The following is a 16468-nucleotide window of genomic DNA, read 5'->3' as shown; positions in this document are numbered from 1 at the left end:
GTGGCCTCCAGTGTTGAGAGATCCAGGTGATAAGTAGCCTCCGGCAGAGGTGATTGAGAAGCAGCGGAAGGTAAGTGGAAACGAGAGTATGGCCCTGGAGACCGAGTGAATAAGTATTTGATAGAGGAGTGACTAATGAAGGTCTCAGCTGTTGCTCTCAGGTAAAATCAGAAAGGGCTGAGAATTGACTTCAGATAGGAGTATATCGTTCACATGGAAAACTCTAGAAGAATACTTGCCATTTACTGCCTACCCCCGACAGTGATTGGGAGGATGTCACAAGACAGCATATAACCTGAAGTGGGCTGTGCAAGTAGAAAGTGTTATTTTAAAATTATTTTTCATAAAAGGTGACAATGGTGATATGATCTTTGCTTTATTAACAGAGAAGTTGTCATTAGCATTTTTTGGGAAAGTGGTTGTTAAAGTGAACATTTTCTGAGATTTATTTCTACCCATGTTTCTAGAAGGAAATTGTGTACTGTTACGTTTATGTGACAGCACCTAACATGGTGGCATTAGAATTTACACTGGGGTAATGTGGACTTTGTCTTGTTCTTGTCTTTTTAGGCTGTCAATCAAGCTGGAGCAGGACCGTATAGTGAGCTTGTCCTCTGCCAGACACCAGCATCTGCCCCTGACCCTGTCTCCACTCTCTGTGTCCTGGAAGAGGAGGCCCTCAATGCCTACCCTGATTCACCTTTTGTGTGCCTTGTACTGAACTGGGAAGAGCCGTGCAATAATGGATCTGAAATCCTTGCTTACAATATTGATCTTGGAGACGCTAGCATCACCGTGGGCAATACCAGCACCCATGTCCTAAAAGACCTCCTTCCAGAAACCACCTACCGGTGAGTGCAGGCAAGCCAACACATCAGTACTTGGCTAAAGACCCTTCAGGTTCTAAAGGCCAAATGAGTGAACCCTAATCATTCGTAATTAATATATTTAAGAGTACTGAATGCAAATACATCTTTAAAACTTGTGTTGCTTTGTACTTTGTGTGAGTCAGTTACAAATTTATACAATTCCTAACCCTTAAGGGGGAATTTCACCTGCTGCTTTAAATTAGTTCTTCCCTCTTGGTCTCTTTTCCCTCAGCCACTTTTCTTTGTACTTCTACTGTGACTCATGTCACTCTGTGGACACCCTCTGTCCTCAGCATGTACTTGCCCACCTCTGAAGCCGGGCTCCACCATTTCTTTTGATGCCCCCAAAGCAGACAGTGTTACAAAGCGTCCATGATGGAGCTTTCACCCAGGGTTTTTGCTAGGGGGCCAGAGAAGAAAGGTACATTACACATTACTGAGCAGAGCTCAGTTAGCATCTGCATTCTTTCTCCTGCACCCCCGAGAGAGAGAGCCACCTCCCCTTCCTCTGCTCACACATCTTTTTCTCCAACATGGCCTCTTAACGTTTCAAATTACTTAGCTCTGTCTCCAGGTTGCCTTAACTGCTTGAAAACGGAAGGTGTACGATTAGATTAGCATTAGAAGAGTCCGGGAACCGGCTGTGGTTACTGCGGTGTGCCTTCTCAGAGCATCCCCCTTGGTCAGGTTCCAGACGGTGCTGATTTATGATGGCATGAAAGCAGTGCACATTCAGTATGTACAATGCTCATTCGGATTTTGAATTTCCATCTGTTCCTGGGCCAGCGGTTGTGTGGTCTGATCCCGTCTCTTGTGACACCAGGCTGGACCCATGCAGCCTTTCTGGTTTTCACTTTCAGACAGGTACTCAGTACATTACAGGAGATTATCAATACCTGATTTTACAATAGGCTTTGCATTAGAGGATTTTGCCCAACTGTAGGCTAACTTAAGTATTCTGAGTATGTTTAAATTGGCTAGGCTAAGCTTCGATGTTCGGTAGGTTAGGTGTATTAAATGCATTTTTGACTTACATAACTAGGGGTGCCTGGGTGGCTCAGTCAGTTAAGCGCCTGCCTTTGGCTCAGGTCATGATCCCAGAGTCCTGGGATCGAGCCCCACGTCGGGCTCCCTGCTCCACGGGAAGCCTGCTTCTCCCTCTGCCCCTCCCCTTGCTTGTGCATTCTCTCTCTCTCTCTCTCTCTCTCTCTCAAAATCTTAAAATAAAAAGAAATTGACTTATATAACTAGATTTATTTTACTTTTCAGAAGCAGTGACGGGGTTTTTGTTTTGTTTTTCTCTTTCGTTATTTAAAAAAAATCTCTTTTGGGTATAGTACTACATACACCATGGGTCTATAAAACAATAATAGACCCTATCCTTGCCCTCAGAGTGCTCACAGAGTTGCGGGACACTTAAATAGCAATAGTAGGACAGTAGGTTATTGTGACATCACAGGCTGAAAATAAAACTATGTACAGAATCCTGTTGGTATTTCAGAGAGGAAGACCCAGATTCAGAGTGTGATCAGGATGCTTTGAAGTGGGACTTGAGAAAGAAGCTAAATAAACTGGGCTATGACTTAGACTTACATGAAGAGGCAGGCCAAGGGCATTCTTTCATTTTTAGCCTTTTAGCCATTCTCAAAAAAAACCAGTCTTCACTCTTGTTTGCTAACCACATGCCAAGTGTCTGTTGTGTCTAGAGCACTCTAACCAGGTGCTGAGGAAATCCAGGGATGACTAAATCCATACCTTGACCTCAGGGAATTTCCCCAGTGATGACGCTCTAAGGAAACCTCACCATGAGATGTACCTCTGGGGAAAAATGACCAAGGGAATGTCATTCCCTAGCTGTCCAGAATATCGCCTGACCTAATCCCTCTGGCCAAAAAACCTCAGAAGAAGCCACACTGGTTCAGGGACTCACAGAAGGGTTTTGTGTCCATTCTGATCCACACCCATGTCTATCCCAGAGTGAACTCAAACCCTCTCTCTGGTCAGCTCTCTATGAATGTTTGGATCAGAAATCATAAAAGGTCTTTTTTTAGAAAAGGTCTTGTAGGGCAAGATATTAGCCCAAGAATTTTGCTTCTTCCAGACATTGTGCCTACCTTAAAGGTGATGTAAGTGACTATAAAACTTCAAGGTTCATGGAAGGATTTGATCATGGGGGAATGCTGACTCTTTTCCAACATACAGCCTGATGACTTTGAGAAAGAAATCTAGAGCTCAAAGAATTGAATGGAAGAACAGATACAGGAATCTTTGCTTAATGATGAAATGGCATTTACAGTGGAAATTACCAAAAACATATTCCACAGAAATGACTGATTTAAAGACATGTTTAAAAGTCCCTCTTAGGGGAACCTGGGTGGCTCATTCGGTTAAGCATCTGCTTTCGGTTCGGGTCATAATCCGGGGTCCTGGGATTGAGCCCCACGTCGGGCTCCCTGGTCAGTGGGAACCTGCTTCTCTCTCTCCCTGCTGCTCCCCGTGCTTGTGCTCGCTTGCTCTCTCTCTGTCAAATAAATAAATAAAATCTAAAATAAATAAATAAAATGAAAGTCCCTCTCAGGGTACCTGGGTGGCTGAGTTGGTTAAGCGTCTTCCTTCGACTCAGGTCATGATCTCAGGGTCCTGGATCGAACCCCACATCGGGCTCCTGGCTCAGCGGGGAGCCTGCTTCTCCCTCTGCCTCTGCTCCTCCCCCTACTTGTGCTCGCGCGCTCTCTCTCTCTCTCTCCCCCCCCTCCATGTCAAATAAATAAAAATCTAAAAAAAAAAAAAATCTAAAAGTCCCTCTCAAGGTAATTCTATTTTAGAGAGGATGAAATGTTTTAATTATGTAGGGACTATAGAAGCATGAGTTTAGATTTAGGTACTAAAACTTCAAGACTGTTTTAAAAGTATTTAATGGATGTAGCATAAACAATTCAGTATTGATATGCAGGGCTAGTATATTGAGCTGAATGTGGAAAGTCCCTCTTTAACCTGAACAGGGTAGTTTTAGGAGATCCCATTTCAGAAATTTCAAAATTTCAGATTTTGATGCATGGCTTTTGCATCTAGTTGTACTGTGTGTTCTTGCCGTCCCTCAGCCCACCCACCCTCCAAAAGAGCTAGCTGTCATTGCTGGCCAAGCGATAAGTAAATTGGATATTTCCTATTTAAGATATTAAGGTCATTATTTATATTTAAGGTCTTTTTTTATACAACTTTAGACTAGTTTCCTGAGTACGTAATTGGGTACTCTATTGTAGAAGTCTGACCAGCCCACAGTCTTGTTCTTTATATGTTTCAGAAACACAATTGCCATAATTATAATGAAATACAAAATGAGTATTTCAAGTAACTAAGGGTGTCATTTCGGTCCAGTCAACGTTTACCTCACCTTTCTCTGTTCCATAAATTGGTTAAAAGATAAGTGAACAGATCATGATGTTCTAGACAAAAGTGTGGAATGAAACATTTTAAGCAGGCTATAGGGTTTGGAAAAAGCACTTGTTTCTTTTGTTTGTTTGTTTTTAAACTTCAGCAGTTACACTTTGTTCTCACGCTGAGTTTGTCCTTCTCTGTTTTGCCGGAACAGAAATGTGCACCTCTATAAGCAAAGCTACTGACACAGATAGGGTTTTTAGTGGATGTGTTGCTTTTCTATTGGTGCTTACAAAAACACCCTCACCCCCACCCCCCCCGCCCCACGGCTTACGGACACCCGGTAGGGAATTGGGTTGGAATTATAATGCTGTTTTTAAGGGCATTACTTTTAAGCTTAGAACTGAGTTTGGAATTGAGTTTGTGTTTTGGCTTGAGGAGAAGAAAATGTTATTGAAAACAAAACAGAGACAGCTTTCTTTTGACACATGGTGCCATAGGGCTCTGTGAGCGGAGAGAGAGAAGATCACCTGGGTCATCCCCTCCCAATGCCCTGGCTTGAGTATCTCCAGTGACAGGGCAGTGGTTCCAGATTCAACTCACCAGGCAGTCCATTCTATTTGTGAATAACTAGTTTTATAGTGTTACCATTATATTTTTTCAAAACTCCTGTACATCCAACATCTGCTCAGTTGATCCTGGGCCTTCGTCTAGAGCAGTGGTTATCACAGTGTGGGGCCTGGACCAGCAGCACCAGCAACACCTAGAAACAGGCTGAAATGCACATTATCAGGCCCTGCTCTAGACTTACTAAATCAGAAACTCTAGGAGTAGGGCCTGGCACTCTGCTTTAATTAGCCCTGCAGGAGATTTGATGGATGTGTTAAAGTTTAAGAACTTCTGTCCTAGAGCAGTGATTCATGGGTGTTGATGTATTATGAGAATCACCCGGACAGCTTTTGCAACCTACACAAGTCTGAGCCCCATTCCTTGTAGACTGTGGTTTAGTGGGACCCAGGGGGTCTAGACATCACTGCCGTATAGTGTCAGCTGTCCTCTACTTAACCATCCTCACTTCCTTCAAATCTGTCTTCACTGGCACGGGTTTTCAGTTAGCTCCTCCATCCTCTTCACTGGGTGAGTTCTGTTTCTTGACGGACTCTTTAATGCGTATGCCCAGACCTCCAGGAATGGTCTGGTTGGCTGGCTGAGAGCAGAGCCAGACTGGCACCTTCCATGTTCTCCATATTGAGCAGTTAGGAAGGTTGCCTAAGATTACTTTTTCTGGCAACCTGATTATGTGTCTGACTCGTACCGAGCTACCAAACAACTAAAACTTAAGGTAGATTTGTTCATTACACTCCTTTATGCCCCTTTGGCTAGGTAAAACAGAGATGAAAATAACATGTTTTGAGTCCTTAGGATATGTCCAGCACTACATTAGCCTGTCAAAAAGTGAATCAAAAATCATTGTAACAAGATGAGATGGGCTGTATTAGGAGACAAATTCTAAGTCAAACAGCTTGACTTCAGTCCTGGGTCCCTCACTTACTGTCTCTGTGACCTCTGGCAAGTTATTTAAGCTCTCTCTGTGCCTCAGTTTTTGATCTGTAAAATGGAGATAATACCTTTAGACCTCATAGGGTTTGTTTTAGATGAGATTCCAGGCTCCTCATATAGGATCTGACACACAGTAAGTCAGCACTCAGTAAATGATCTGTTGCTAATGTTTGGTAGGGAAGAAATGAGCTGCAAAGTGGGTTGTGACCAGATTATAGGTCTGTGCGAATCTGGCATCATTTCTTAAAGAGTGGAGAGGGAGAGGGAGAGAGAAACTCAAGCAGACTTCACACTGAGCACAGAGCCCCACACAGGGCTCAATCTCACAACCCTGAGATCACGACCTGAGCTGAAACCAGGAGTCAAACGCTTAACCGACTGAGCCATCCAGGTGCCCCTGGAAGGCTATGATCTTCTGAAGCAGGAATGTATTTAGCATCTACAACTAGTAGTAGTAGTAGTAGTAGTAGTAGTAGATATTTTATTAGTGGATTTTTCAATCAAAAGCTATAAAGAATAATGCTTAATTGAATTTCTTTGTTCAGAATTATCAGTGTACTGATGGGTATTGCAGACTGCTGGGCACTTGAGGTTTTTTCACATCAGCCTGGCCAAGATAGAATTTCTCAAGAGTTAGAGATCACTTCCCTTAATTGGAAGGCAAAATTCCATTTCCCTTTTACTTAATATGCACAGCTTAAGATTTCAGAAACTGATACAATGCATTTAAAGGAAAAAAAAAAAAACGAAACCTGGAGATCCTATCTAAGTTTCAAGATTACAATGTTACTTCAGCTAAAGAGAAAACTTCTCAATTTTGGGTTTGGGGTAGACTTTAATTAATCTAATAAAACTTGAAGGTCTTTTTTTTCTGAGGTGAATTCTTGGAGTTGTTCCTCAGGTCAGTGTTTGTTTTGCTCATTAGTCCTGAATGAGCTCCCACTGGAATTAGGAAATTATTTTCACACTGCATTTTTCACTCCCAAATAAACAGCAACTATCATAGTCCTTGTTCAGCTTTCTCAGCCTTGTAGACTCAGAGCATGTAATAATTTTACCAAAATGCAAGAAGACATGGCCTTATTTCTTTTTTTCTTTCTTTTTTTTTTTTTTTAAGATTTTATTTTTAAGTGATCTCTACACCCAATGTGGGGCTCAAACTTAGAACCCTGAGGTCAAAGAGTTGCATGCTCTACAGACTGAGAGAGCCAGCCAGGTGCCCCATGGCCTCATCTAATTTTATCAGTTCCTCAGTTGTATTTCGGTTTTGAGTTTTACTTTTCATTAGAACTAAGTAATGTTCAGTGCATCAGCTACACAGAAAAAGGTTTTTCATGCATTTTTACTAAAACAAAATGTGTTGTGTAAAAATGTAGATAAGTTGAGGTATTTTAAAATTTAGGTAGTTGACTTTGAAGCCAAAAGTTATTTAAATAATGTAAAAACAAATTTTTTTTTAACTGTTCTAGATGCCCGCTTTATTGGCAAAAGGCAGTTGTTGAACTGAAAGTTTGGTCTGAATTAAAATGACCTCTTGATTGGATTAGAAACTGTGTTAGGTTCAAGTTCTGTTCGGAGAGTATGGTGTGTCAGAATGGACGAAAGACTTTGAGCCTAAAAAAGACAGAGTTCACACCAGATCTGACCTCTGTCTATTGTGTAGATCCGTGCACATGGCTGAACCCAGCCAGGCCTTAGTTTCTTCGTTTGTAAAACAGAATAATTCCTACCTCGTGGCTTCAGCGTGGAAATTAGGGCTACTGTTGTACATATCGCATCTAGGCTTCAACACCAAGAGTAACTGTGTCATTGAAGCTGAGTTACTTAACCTCTCTGAGTTGAACTGCAGTTTTCTCCTCTCTCAGAGAGGAAGTACTAGATCCAAAGCACGGTCCTGTGAGCAGAGCCCGTTCTCCACGTTGCTCGTTACAGGGGTTATTAACGCCTCCCTCTGTCTCCCAGCTCCGTGCCTCCCCCTCCCCTCCTGAGGGTGCTTTACAGAGACGTGAATCCCTTTAGGTGTTGCTGGTTCCTTGGCCATAATTTGGAGGAAGGAAAAACACAGATGGTGTTAACAAATGACTCAAGTTATAAAGCGAGGTGGTGGTAATCAACCAAAATGAGGCCGCACGTGTGCGTGCCCAGCGCTGTGCCCACCTCATGGATGATCAGCCCATGTTCTTTCCTTGGGAAAGGAATGACAGTCTCAAAAGAAGTCCTAAGAATGGTAACTCCAGAAATTAGCACAAAAAGTTCACCAAAGTGCTTTTGCCCATCGTGAATCCTTTTCTGGTTGTGTGGTGAAATAGAAAATATCTAAAAATAGAAAATGCTTCCTATATGCCTTATCTTAGTGAAGTAATAAAATTTGTTTGTAAATGCAACAAAGATATTAGTATACCCATTTTGTAAATAAGGAAGCCATTAGGTGTTAGGTAATTTCTCCAGGGTCACACCAAAGTGATGAGCAGGATTCCCAAAGAGGCTTCACTGCTAAAGAGAGTTAAAATGCTACCACAGTATTCTGGTGGTGGTGGTGGTGTGTGTGTATATTTAAGGCCAAGATTATGTGCCTACCAAACACGTATCAGTAAAAGGTCAGAGAACCATAGAGCTTCAATGTAAGGAGCATAATACCTATCAAAATATTATAGAGGCTTTGGGGAAATAAGTGAATTCACAAAGAAATCAAATATTAAATCTATTTTAATTATTTTTGTATCTTGATACTTGTATTTTATAAACTCATTTTTAATTCTCCTAAATGAGTCAGATCTCTCATTTTTTTTCTTGAGCAGAATAACAATCGTAAGCAACCCACTACCTTACTTCCTGTAGCTCAGGGCTGTTCGGGCTGCAGAGAGCAAAGCAGTAGAGTCCCTCGGAATACGAGCTGAGCTGGGCTCTGGAGGACTATGAGCAAGCAAACAGAAGAAAGCATCTTGGACTCTGGGCTTTAGGAATACCTGTCCCTACAATAAAGGGAGAGAATGGCAGTCTGGACAGTAGAAAGACATTAATATAAACCTTGTAGGTGAGGAGATTTGTCACACCATTGAAGAAAGGCTAATACTTAATGTCTGGCTTACTTCTCTTTTCCTAAGAAGAAGAAAAAAGTAATTCCAATCACCATGATGACCACCTTTTTAAAAAGATTTTTCCTCTCCAGTTGCAGAAAAATTTCTTCCCGTCCAATCACAGAAAAAAACTCTTGCATTAACACCATAAAGCTGTGAGATTCATGTTGAGAGGTGAGGCAGAGTTTATTTTAGGCTTTCAGGGTTATATCTACAAGAGACCTGATAGAGCCCCATGTTTAATAGAATCTGGGAAAAGTAAGCCTCTTTTTAATGGAATTTTTGCTATACTTTGTCAGAGATAAGTACTTATTTGCTGCATTCCCAACTATAAGACAGATATTTATCCAGTTTTGGGTGATTATGAACAGAGCTGCTGTAATCATTTGTGTGCAGGTTTTGTGTGAACATAAATTGTAATTTCTCTGAAGACCAAGAAGTGGAATTGCTGGGTCATATGTGTGTCTATTAAGCTTTATAAGAAAAATAATAGGGATATAATGGTATCTTGTTGTAGTTCTAAGTCTCATTGTCCAAATAATCCGTGATGTTAACTATCCATGTGCTTATTTGCCATATATGTATCCCCTTTGGTGGAATGTCTGTTCCAATCTTTGGCCCATTTTTTAATTGGGTTGGCTGTTTTCTTACTGTTGACTTTTAGAGGTTTTTATACATTCTGAATACAGTCCTTTTGTCAGATATATAATTTGCACATATTTCCTCCCAGTCTGTAGCTTGCCTTCATTCTCCCAACAGTGCAAATGGTTTTAATTTTGATGAAATCCCAACTTTTCTTTCTTCTTCTTTCTTTCTTTTTTTCTTTCATTCATTCATTCATTTTTTGATCATGCTTTTCACATCATAGGTAAAAACTCTTCACCTAACTCTAGGTAAAAAATACTGTTTTTCTTCTGTTTTCTTCTTAAAAGTTTTCTATTTTACAGTTTATGTTTAGATCCATGATCCACTCTGAATCAAGTTTAGAATAAGATACAAGGTTTAGATTGAGTTTTGTTTTCCTCTTGATATCCAGTTGTTCCAGCACCATTTGTTAAAAAAGACTATGCTTTCTCCATTGAATTACTTTTGCACATTTGCCAAAAATCAATCATTCATATTTCTGTGGATCTATTTCTGGAGTCTGTATTCTCTTATATTGATCTGTGTGTCTGTCTCTTACCACTACCACACTGTCTTGATTACTGTAGCTTTATAGTAAGTCCTAAATCAGAAAGTGTGATTCTTTGAACTTTATTCTTACTTTTCAGTTTTGTGTTTGGCAATTTTAGTTCTTTGGCCTTTCCTCATAACTTTAGAATCAACGTCTCTGGATCTACTAAGAAGAATCCTGCTGGAATTTTATTAGCATTGCATTGGTCTCTATAGATCAGTTTGGGGAGAATTGACATTTTTTTTTTTTTCTTTGCAATCTTTCAATTCATGAACACAGAATGTCTCTCTATTTAGGTCTTCTTTAAGATTTTCCTCAGTGTCTTGTAGTTTGGGTTTCTTTCTTTCTTATCTCTGTGCCATTTTTCCCGCCACTGGCTGGGACTCACTGTACATAATGTTGAGTTGGAGTGTTGAGAGTAGACATCCTTGCGTTGTTCCTGATCTTAGAAATTATTTAGTCTTTCACCATTGACTGTAATGTTACCTATAGGTATTTCTGTAGATGCCCTTTTCAGGTTGAGAAAGTTTCCTTCTACCCTTAGTTTTCTGAGAATTTTTATATTATGAATAGAAGTTGGATTTCATCAGGTACTTTTTCTGTGCCACTTGAAAGGATTGTGTGTTTTTTCTTCTTTAGGCTGTTAATCTGAAGGAATTGTGTAAGAGCTGGAGAGTGAGAGAATGCAGAAAAGAAAAAGAAGAATGGGGGATTTTTCCCCATGTGCTCTGAGCATCCAGAGAGCCCTTTCCCTGAGCCAGGCTTCCTTCCGCTAGAGCCCTCAGTCCATGCAGATGTCTGCTCCTGGATTTCAGGCTGCATTGAGTCCAGTCTGGGGGATCACAGAGGGGAAACAGTGGTGAATTCCCTGCTGGTTGGGTGGTAGTTTACATTCTTTCCCAGATCCCAGCTACTGTTTACCTTTTGGAGTTTTTAAATGGCTGCTGCCCTTCTTTTGTCCCGGTTTAATGGCTGCATTCGGTGGGGGAGACTCAGTGGGCTGTGCTTGCTTCCTCTCACCTGTAATTAACCCAGCTTTGCTTCCTTCTCCACAGTCTGCAGGCACATTATTAGACTGACTTGCCGAATTATGTAATCTACATTTGAAGAATTAATGCTAATCTGAGGTCACAAGATGAATTTAGGTATTGTAGTACCTAAATAGTATGTTCTAGTTAAGTGTGAGCAATAATCCCTGTAAATGAGAAGTACGTAAAACTTAATTATAAGAATATTTTTAAATTGATCTTTTTCCTAAGAATTCACCTCTGACTATATTTTTTATTGTCATGTGTTTTGGGGCCTGGGTGGAGGTTTCTGCTGGAGGCCTGGGGGTGGGCACGAAGAGGGGGCCGAGAGGCAGATCCGGGAGTGAGTGGAGCTATGGCGATGTCAGGTTACTGAGAAAACTGTCCATACCGTACAGAAGAAGAGAGGAAAAACGGAGGGTGGAGGGGTGCCGGCGCTGTGACGTTGAGACCTTTGGTCTGAGAAGCAGAGGAGAAAAGCCTGAACAGGTGTGTGCAGGCTGCCAAACGCCAGGAGGAAACAAGTTTCAAGAGCATGTAGTCACCACAGGAAGCGGTGTTGAGAATGAGGATGGGGCAGTGCCATCATTGTGTTGTATGAAGACCTTGGAGGGCTGTTTCAATCATCCAGTAAGGAAATGGAGGAACACGAAAAATAGGAATAAGAGTAGGATATTATTTTATGTATAAGTTTTAACTGTTTGATTGTAAATTCATAGACCATGGGGGCAGTGTTAATAGCATCTTTATTATCCATAACGCTGCATATTGCAAACATCCGGTTATGACTTTTGCTCATTTGAATGGCACCCCATTACCAGCAGTGTCTGCACACTGAGGTCTGGTTATAGACTAGCAGAGATTGTGGGGTGAGGCTGGAGAAATGTCCAGTTGAAGAGTTGTTGTTGAGAGCAAAGAGACTCCTTTGCTCTCCTATTTGATTTGTTCTTTGTAGCCCACTCACTCCCAAAACTGACTTTGAGGAAGCTAACAGGTGACTGCAACAAAATATGATAGCACATCGTTAGGATGTCTTCCCTCAGACAGTAGCCTTTTTTTTTTAAAGAACTATGAGATATCTTGCTAAGTTACTTTACTTTTGCTGTTTTTTGGAAGGGAGAATATGATCTGTTTTCCAAGCTGCCCTGTTCTCTATTTGTCCTGAATTACTTCAACTTGTTTTTCTTTATTCCATAATACTGTTTTAGGGGCACCTAAGAAATACTCCACACAATGTTTATTTCAAACGAGGAACTGCTGCTTCTTAAACCTGCAATGTTTGTATTTTTTCCCTTTTCCCAGGATCAGAATTCAGGCTGTAAATGAAATCGGAGCTGGACCGTTTAGTCAGTTCATTAGGGCAAAAACTCGGCCATTACCACCCTTGCCTCCGAGGCTTGAATGTGCTGCCGCAGGGCCCCAGAGCCTGAAGCTGAAATGGGGAGACAGTAACACCAAGACACACGCAGCCGATGACATGGTGTACACACTGCAGTTGGAGGACAGAAACAGGAGGTGAGGTGGTGGGGAGGGCACGCGGGGCAGTTCTTTGCCTTTGGTGTGCGGAATGAATCCTAACTTGTTCGTCGGTCCTCTGATAAAACACTCATCCTCCTGGTTGAAAGATTTCCTATGCATTGGGGTCCTGCATTTTGTAGCCTCCATCCTCCATTTAGAATTTTCTAAACTAACATTCTGAAGACGCTGGTTTGCCTACATGTGATAATCTATGTGTTTGTTTTTTCTTTCATAAAGCCAGATAATGGAGAGAAATTATCTAAAAGGAAAACTGCCAGATTCAAGTCCATGCTGTGTTAGAGCGTTCTATTAGTCACAAGTGCAAAGGGAAATAAGACTCAGGAAGAGATGTTAGCTTTTTAAATATTCAGTAACCATCAGGACAAACATGTTTACCAATCTGAAATAGCTGTGGTGATGTACAGATGGGGATTATACTCTGTAACTTTGGGCAATGCAAGATCAAATTAACCAGAGCAAACAGGAGATTCTTTATAAGACTCCACACCCAGGAAATACTCTTGGCCACAGAAATCAAATCCAGCCTTTCACGTAGTATTTATTTAGCTTAACTTCATTTCCTCTGAAAATGGCCGATCAGAAGATGGGCCTCTGCACTGTATTTAGGAATAATTCAGATGCAGAGTAAAAGGTACTGATGACAAAATGTTCTGTGACCAAAAGTCCAAATCCAGAGAATCAGGTGAAGGAGGTGGGGGGTGACCATAAATCCAAGACACTCTGATGGAACGGGTACGTGCTGCGACTTCCCCAAGGCATATCTACAGAATACAAAACCATTTCTGTCCTTCCCACGTTATGCGTTATAGTCTCCTGCTCCTTTCACAGGTTACTGGTTTAGTTAGCACAGAAACCCCTGTCCCATCCTCACCCCCCACTCTGTACTCGACTGCATTGATTCCTTTCAGTGCAGTGGAGTCCCGCTGTGTGGAAGGCACTGTTTGAGGCGGACCTTCAGTGGAGACCCAGATCAAGGAAAAACAAACCCCTGCCTCCAGCACCATAATATCAACCCCCAAATAGTCTCAGAACATGAATGCCCTTGGAGAAAAGTGCTCTGGGAGGCTGGAGGAGGCAGAGAGCATCTGGTTGCAAAGACCAGAACGGTTTTTTGAGTGACATTTGAACTTGACTTTGAAGGACCTATCAAGCCCCATAATTTGACTATAAAAGAACAAAAAGTGATTGTCCTATTGGAAACTAGTCCTGGTGTAGAAAGCACAGAGAAAATGAGGCTTCTTTTGGAATGAGGCTTTTGGTAGGTTCATTAGAGATTAAATATATACTTGGTCGTAGACAAGATCATTCATCTTACTCTGCTTTATACCTTTGGAGGCATTTTCACGGGTTATTTTACTGGCAGGGGACTCCTCAACTGGAGAGGGCTGGCAAGAACAAGAATTATGGACTAACAGAAATCCTGATAAATATTTAAAGCTAGCAGTTGGGGAAATTTGTAAATGAGCCTTTGTTTTTTCCCTGGGCTTTTGGCTTCCTTTGGTGGTAGAGAGAATCTTCATTAGAGAGTTATCTTCTAGTCGTGTCCTGCTTTAGAAAAAGTGAGGTCCAAAGACATTGACACTGGTTGCAGAATTGGGATCAGAGTGGGGGCTGCCTAACTCCTTGTGCAGTTGCCTCTGCTGTTACCTCGAGGAATGTGGGGAGAGCAGCAGCTGTGCCCCAAACCAGCTGTGGGCATCCTCTTGCAGGCATGCCCTGTGCTGGGCATCTGCCGGGGGGCACCTCGTATGGAGAACTGTACAGATGCTCAGAACAAAAGTGCCATGAACACTGATCTAAATAGGTAAGCTGTCATGAGACATTTAAATGTGCCAGACAGAAGAGAGTACCGAATCTAGTAATCAATTCATGCCATTAAAAAAGCGCGGGAGGCCCCAAGATGGCACCGTTAATCAAATAAATGACTTGCCTAAATTTAAATGGCAATTTAAGAAAACTTACCATTAGGAACAGTATTTTTCTTAATTTTATGATCTGGAGTCCAAATTTATCTTTTTTAAATTAGATTTGTCAATGCTCTCAAAGTTACTAAAGTGATGGGAGTATAGAGCATAATAAATTCTCGTTCTATTTGTGGAATAATTTTCCTGTGATTTAATAGGATGAAGCTTTGCCTAATTTGAGTTTGAAGATGACCTTCCTTAGTGACTTGAAACTGAACTCTTGTATCGATTGGCCCCTTAAATCCAAGCCTTTATTTAACTTTGGATCTTGACTCATGAGGATTAAGGAGAAATCATCTGCGTTGGATACATTATAATTCTTGTGATTAGCATAGTTTTTGTCTATTCTAGTCTCCTCGAGGTTCTTTAGGACTTGGACCTGGCTTGTTCAACGGAAAGTAAGTGTCATCATTCAAGGAGCAGATTTTTCATTGAACTCATCGCCACAGTGATTTCCAGTTGTGACTTTTGGGAAAAGTACACATATTCCCTAGTGTACGCATTGATTGCGTTAACCACTAATAAGTTCTTATTAGTATGTGGCAAAAATACTATATGTCCTGCTTGTGGCCAAGGTGAGAACCAGAGGTAGATTAATTGTGGTTTTGGTTTATTTTACTCACCAGGCGCTGGGGACATTGAAAGGGAGAGCTACCGAAGTGTGAGTTGTCCAGCTGTCCTAGTCAGCTAGGAAAGTAATGTTAGTCTTAAAACGTTTACGACAGAAGCACAACGAAAATTAATAACTCCATGCTCGGTAATTATAAAATTAAAGAGTTGGCTTGATTTGGCTCCTAAGATATCAGTCTACCCTAGACTACACTAGAAGGTGAACTCTGGGTCCCTTGTCACCTTTTTCACCTGAAAGCACTGAAACCGTATATATCATTCGTGAGCTACATCCTTTACCAAAGGGTGTCTCTTGCAAATGATTAGAGCATGCTATCTCCTTTTTCTTCATATCTTAGTCTCTGCTTTTTTTTTTTTTTTTAAGATTTTATTTATTTATTTGACAGAGACAGACACAGCAAGAGAGGGAACATAAGCAGGGGGAGTGGGAGAGGGAGAAGCAGGCTTCCCGCAGAGCAGGGAGCCTGATGTGGGGCTCGATCCCAGGACCCTGGGATCATGACCTGAGCCGAAGGCAGATGCTTAACGACTGAGCCACCCACGCACCCCTTAGTCTCTGCTTTTGACAAATAAGAAAGATAATAAATTTTTTTAAAGATTTTATTTATTTGAGGGAGAGAGAGAACACAAGCAGGGAGGAGGGGCAGAGGGAGAGGAAGAGCGAGAGCAGACTCCCCACTGGGCAGGGAGCCCAACACGAGGCTCTATCCCACAACTCCAGGATCATGACCTGAGCCAAAGGCAGACGCTCAACTGACTGAGCCACCCAGGTGCCCCAAATACTAACTTTCTTTAAGCGTGACCACTTAAGGTCTCAAACCCCTAAGGTTTTACATCTGCACTTTGCTGGTTTGTTACATCTATTTATATACCTCTCAATCAAATCTGAAATGAGCCAGAGATTTCTAAGTATAATGTTGGCCCAAAAATATATTTCCAAACTTTCTAAAGGAGACTTCTGTTCATCGAGCACCTACAAAGTACAACACTGAGAGCTTTTATCTACATTATTTAGTTTTTGAATAGAAAGTGAAATATTTTCTATGCTGCTAGCATTTCTACCAAAGCCCTCCACCGGCTAGATGAAAAAATGGGTTGTTTTTGATGAGTTGACTTGAATTTAATTTTAATGATTACTGTGATTTCAACTTACGATTATAGGCTTAAAATTAAATGAGCAGAGAAGGCTTCTTAGAGAAGATAAAAAATAGGGTGAGTGCGTCTTAAAAGGGTCCCAATCTTATAATCT

At 41.4% G+C, this 16468-nt stretch overlaps 1 protein-coding gene across 8 annotated transcripts in view; it reads left to right on the top strand.

Moving 5' to 3' along the window:
* Positions 1-16468, top strand: part of FNDC3B (fibronectin type III domain containing 3B) — a 336800-nt gene that overhangs the window by 296146 nt on the left and 24186 nt on the right. For all 8 annotated transcript variants that reach the window (XM_078069227.1, XM_036075642.2, XM_036075643.2 and 5 more), the window contains 2 exons: positions 571-851; positions 12389-12601. In XM_078069227.1, coding sequence (XP_077925353.1) covers positions 571-851; positions 12389-12601 — 494 coding nt within the window. The remainder of the gene's footprint in view (positions 1-570; positions 852-12388; positions 12602-16468) is intronic.

The sequence above is a fragment of the Halichoerus grypus genome, chromosome 1, assembly GCF_964656455.1.
Source record: "Halichoerus grypus chromosome 1, mHalGry1.hap1.1, whole genome shotgun sequence".
Lineage (NCBI taxonomy): Eukaryota > Metazoa > Chordata > Mammalia > Carnivora > Phocidae > Halichoerus > Halichoerus grypus.
Note: the sequence above shows the minus strand (reverse complement) of the source record. Positions and strands in the feature narration are given on the sequence as shown.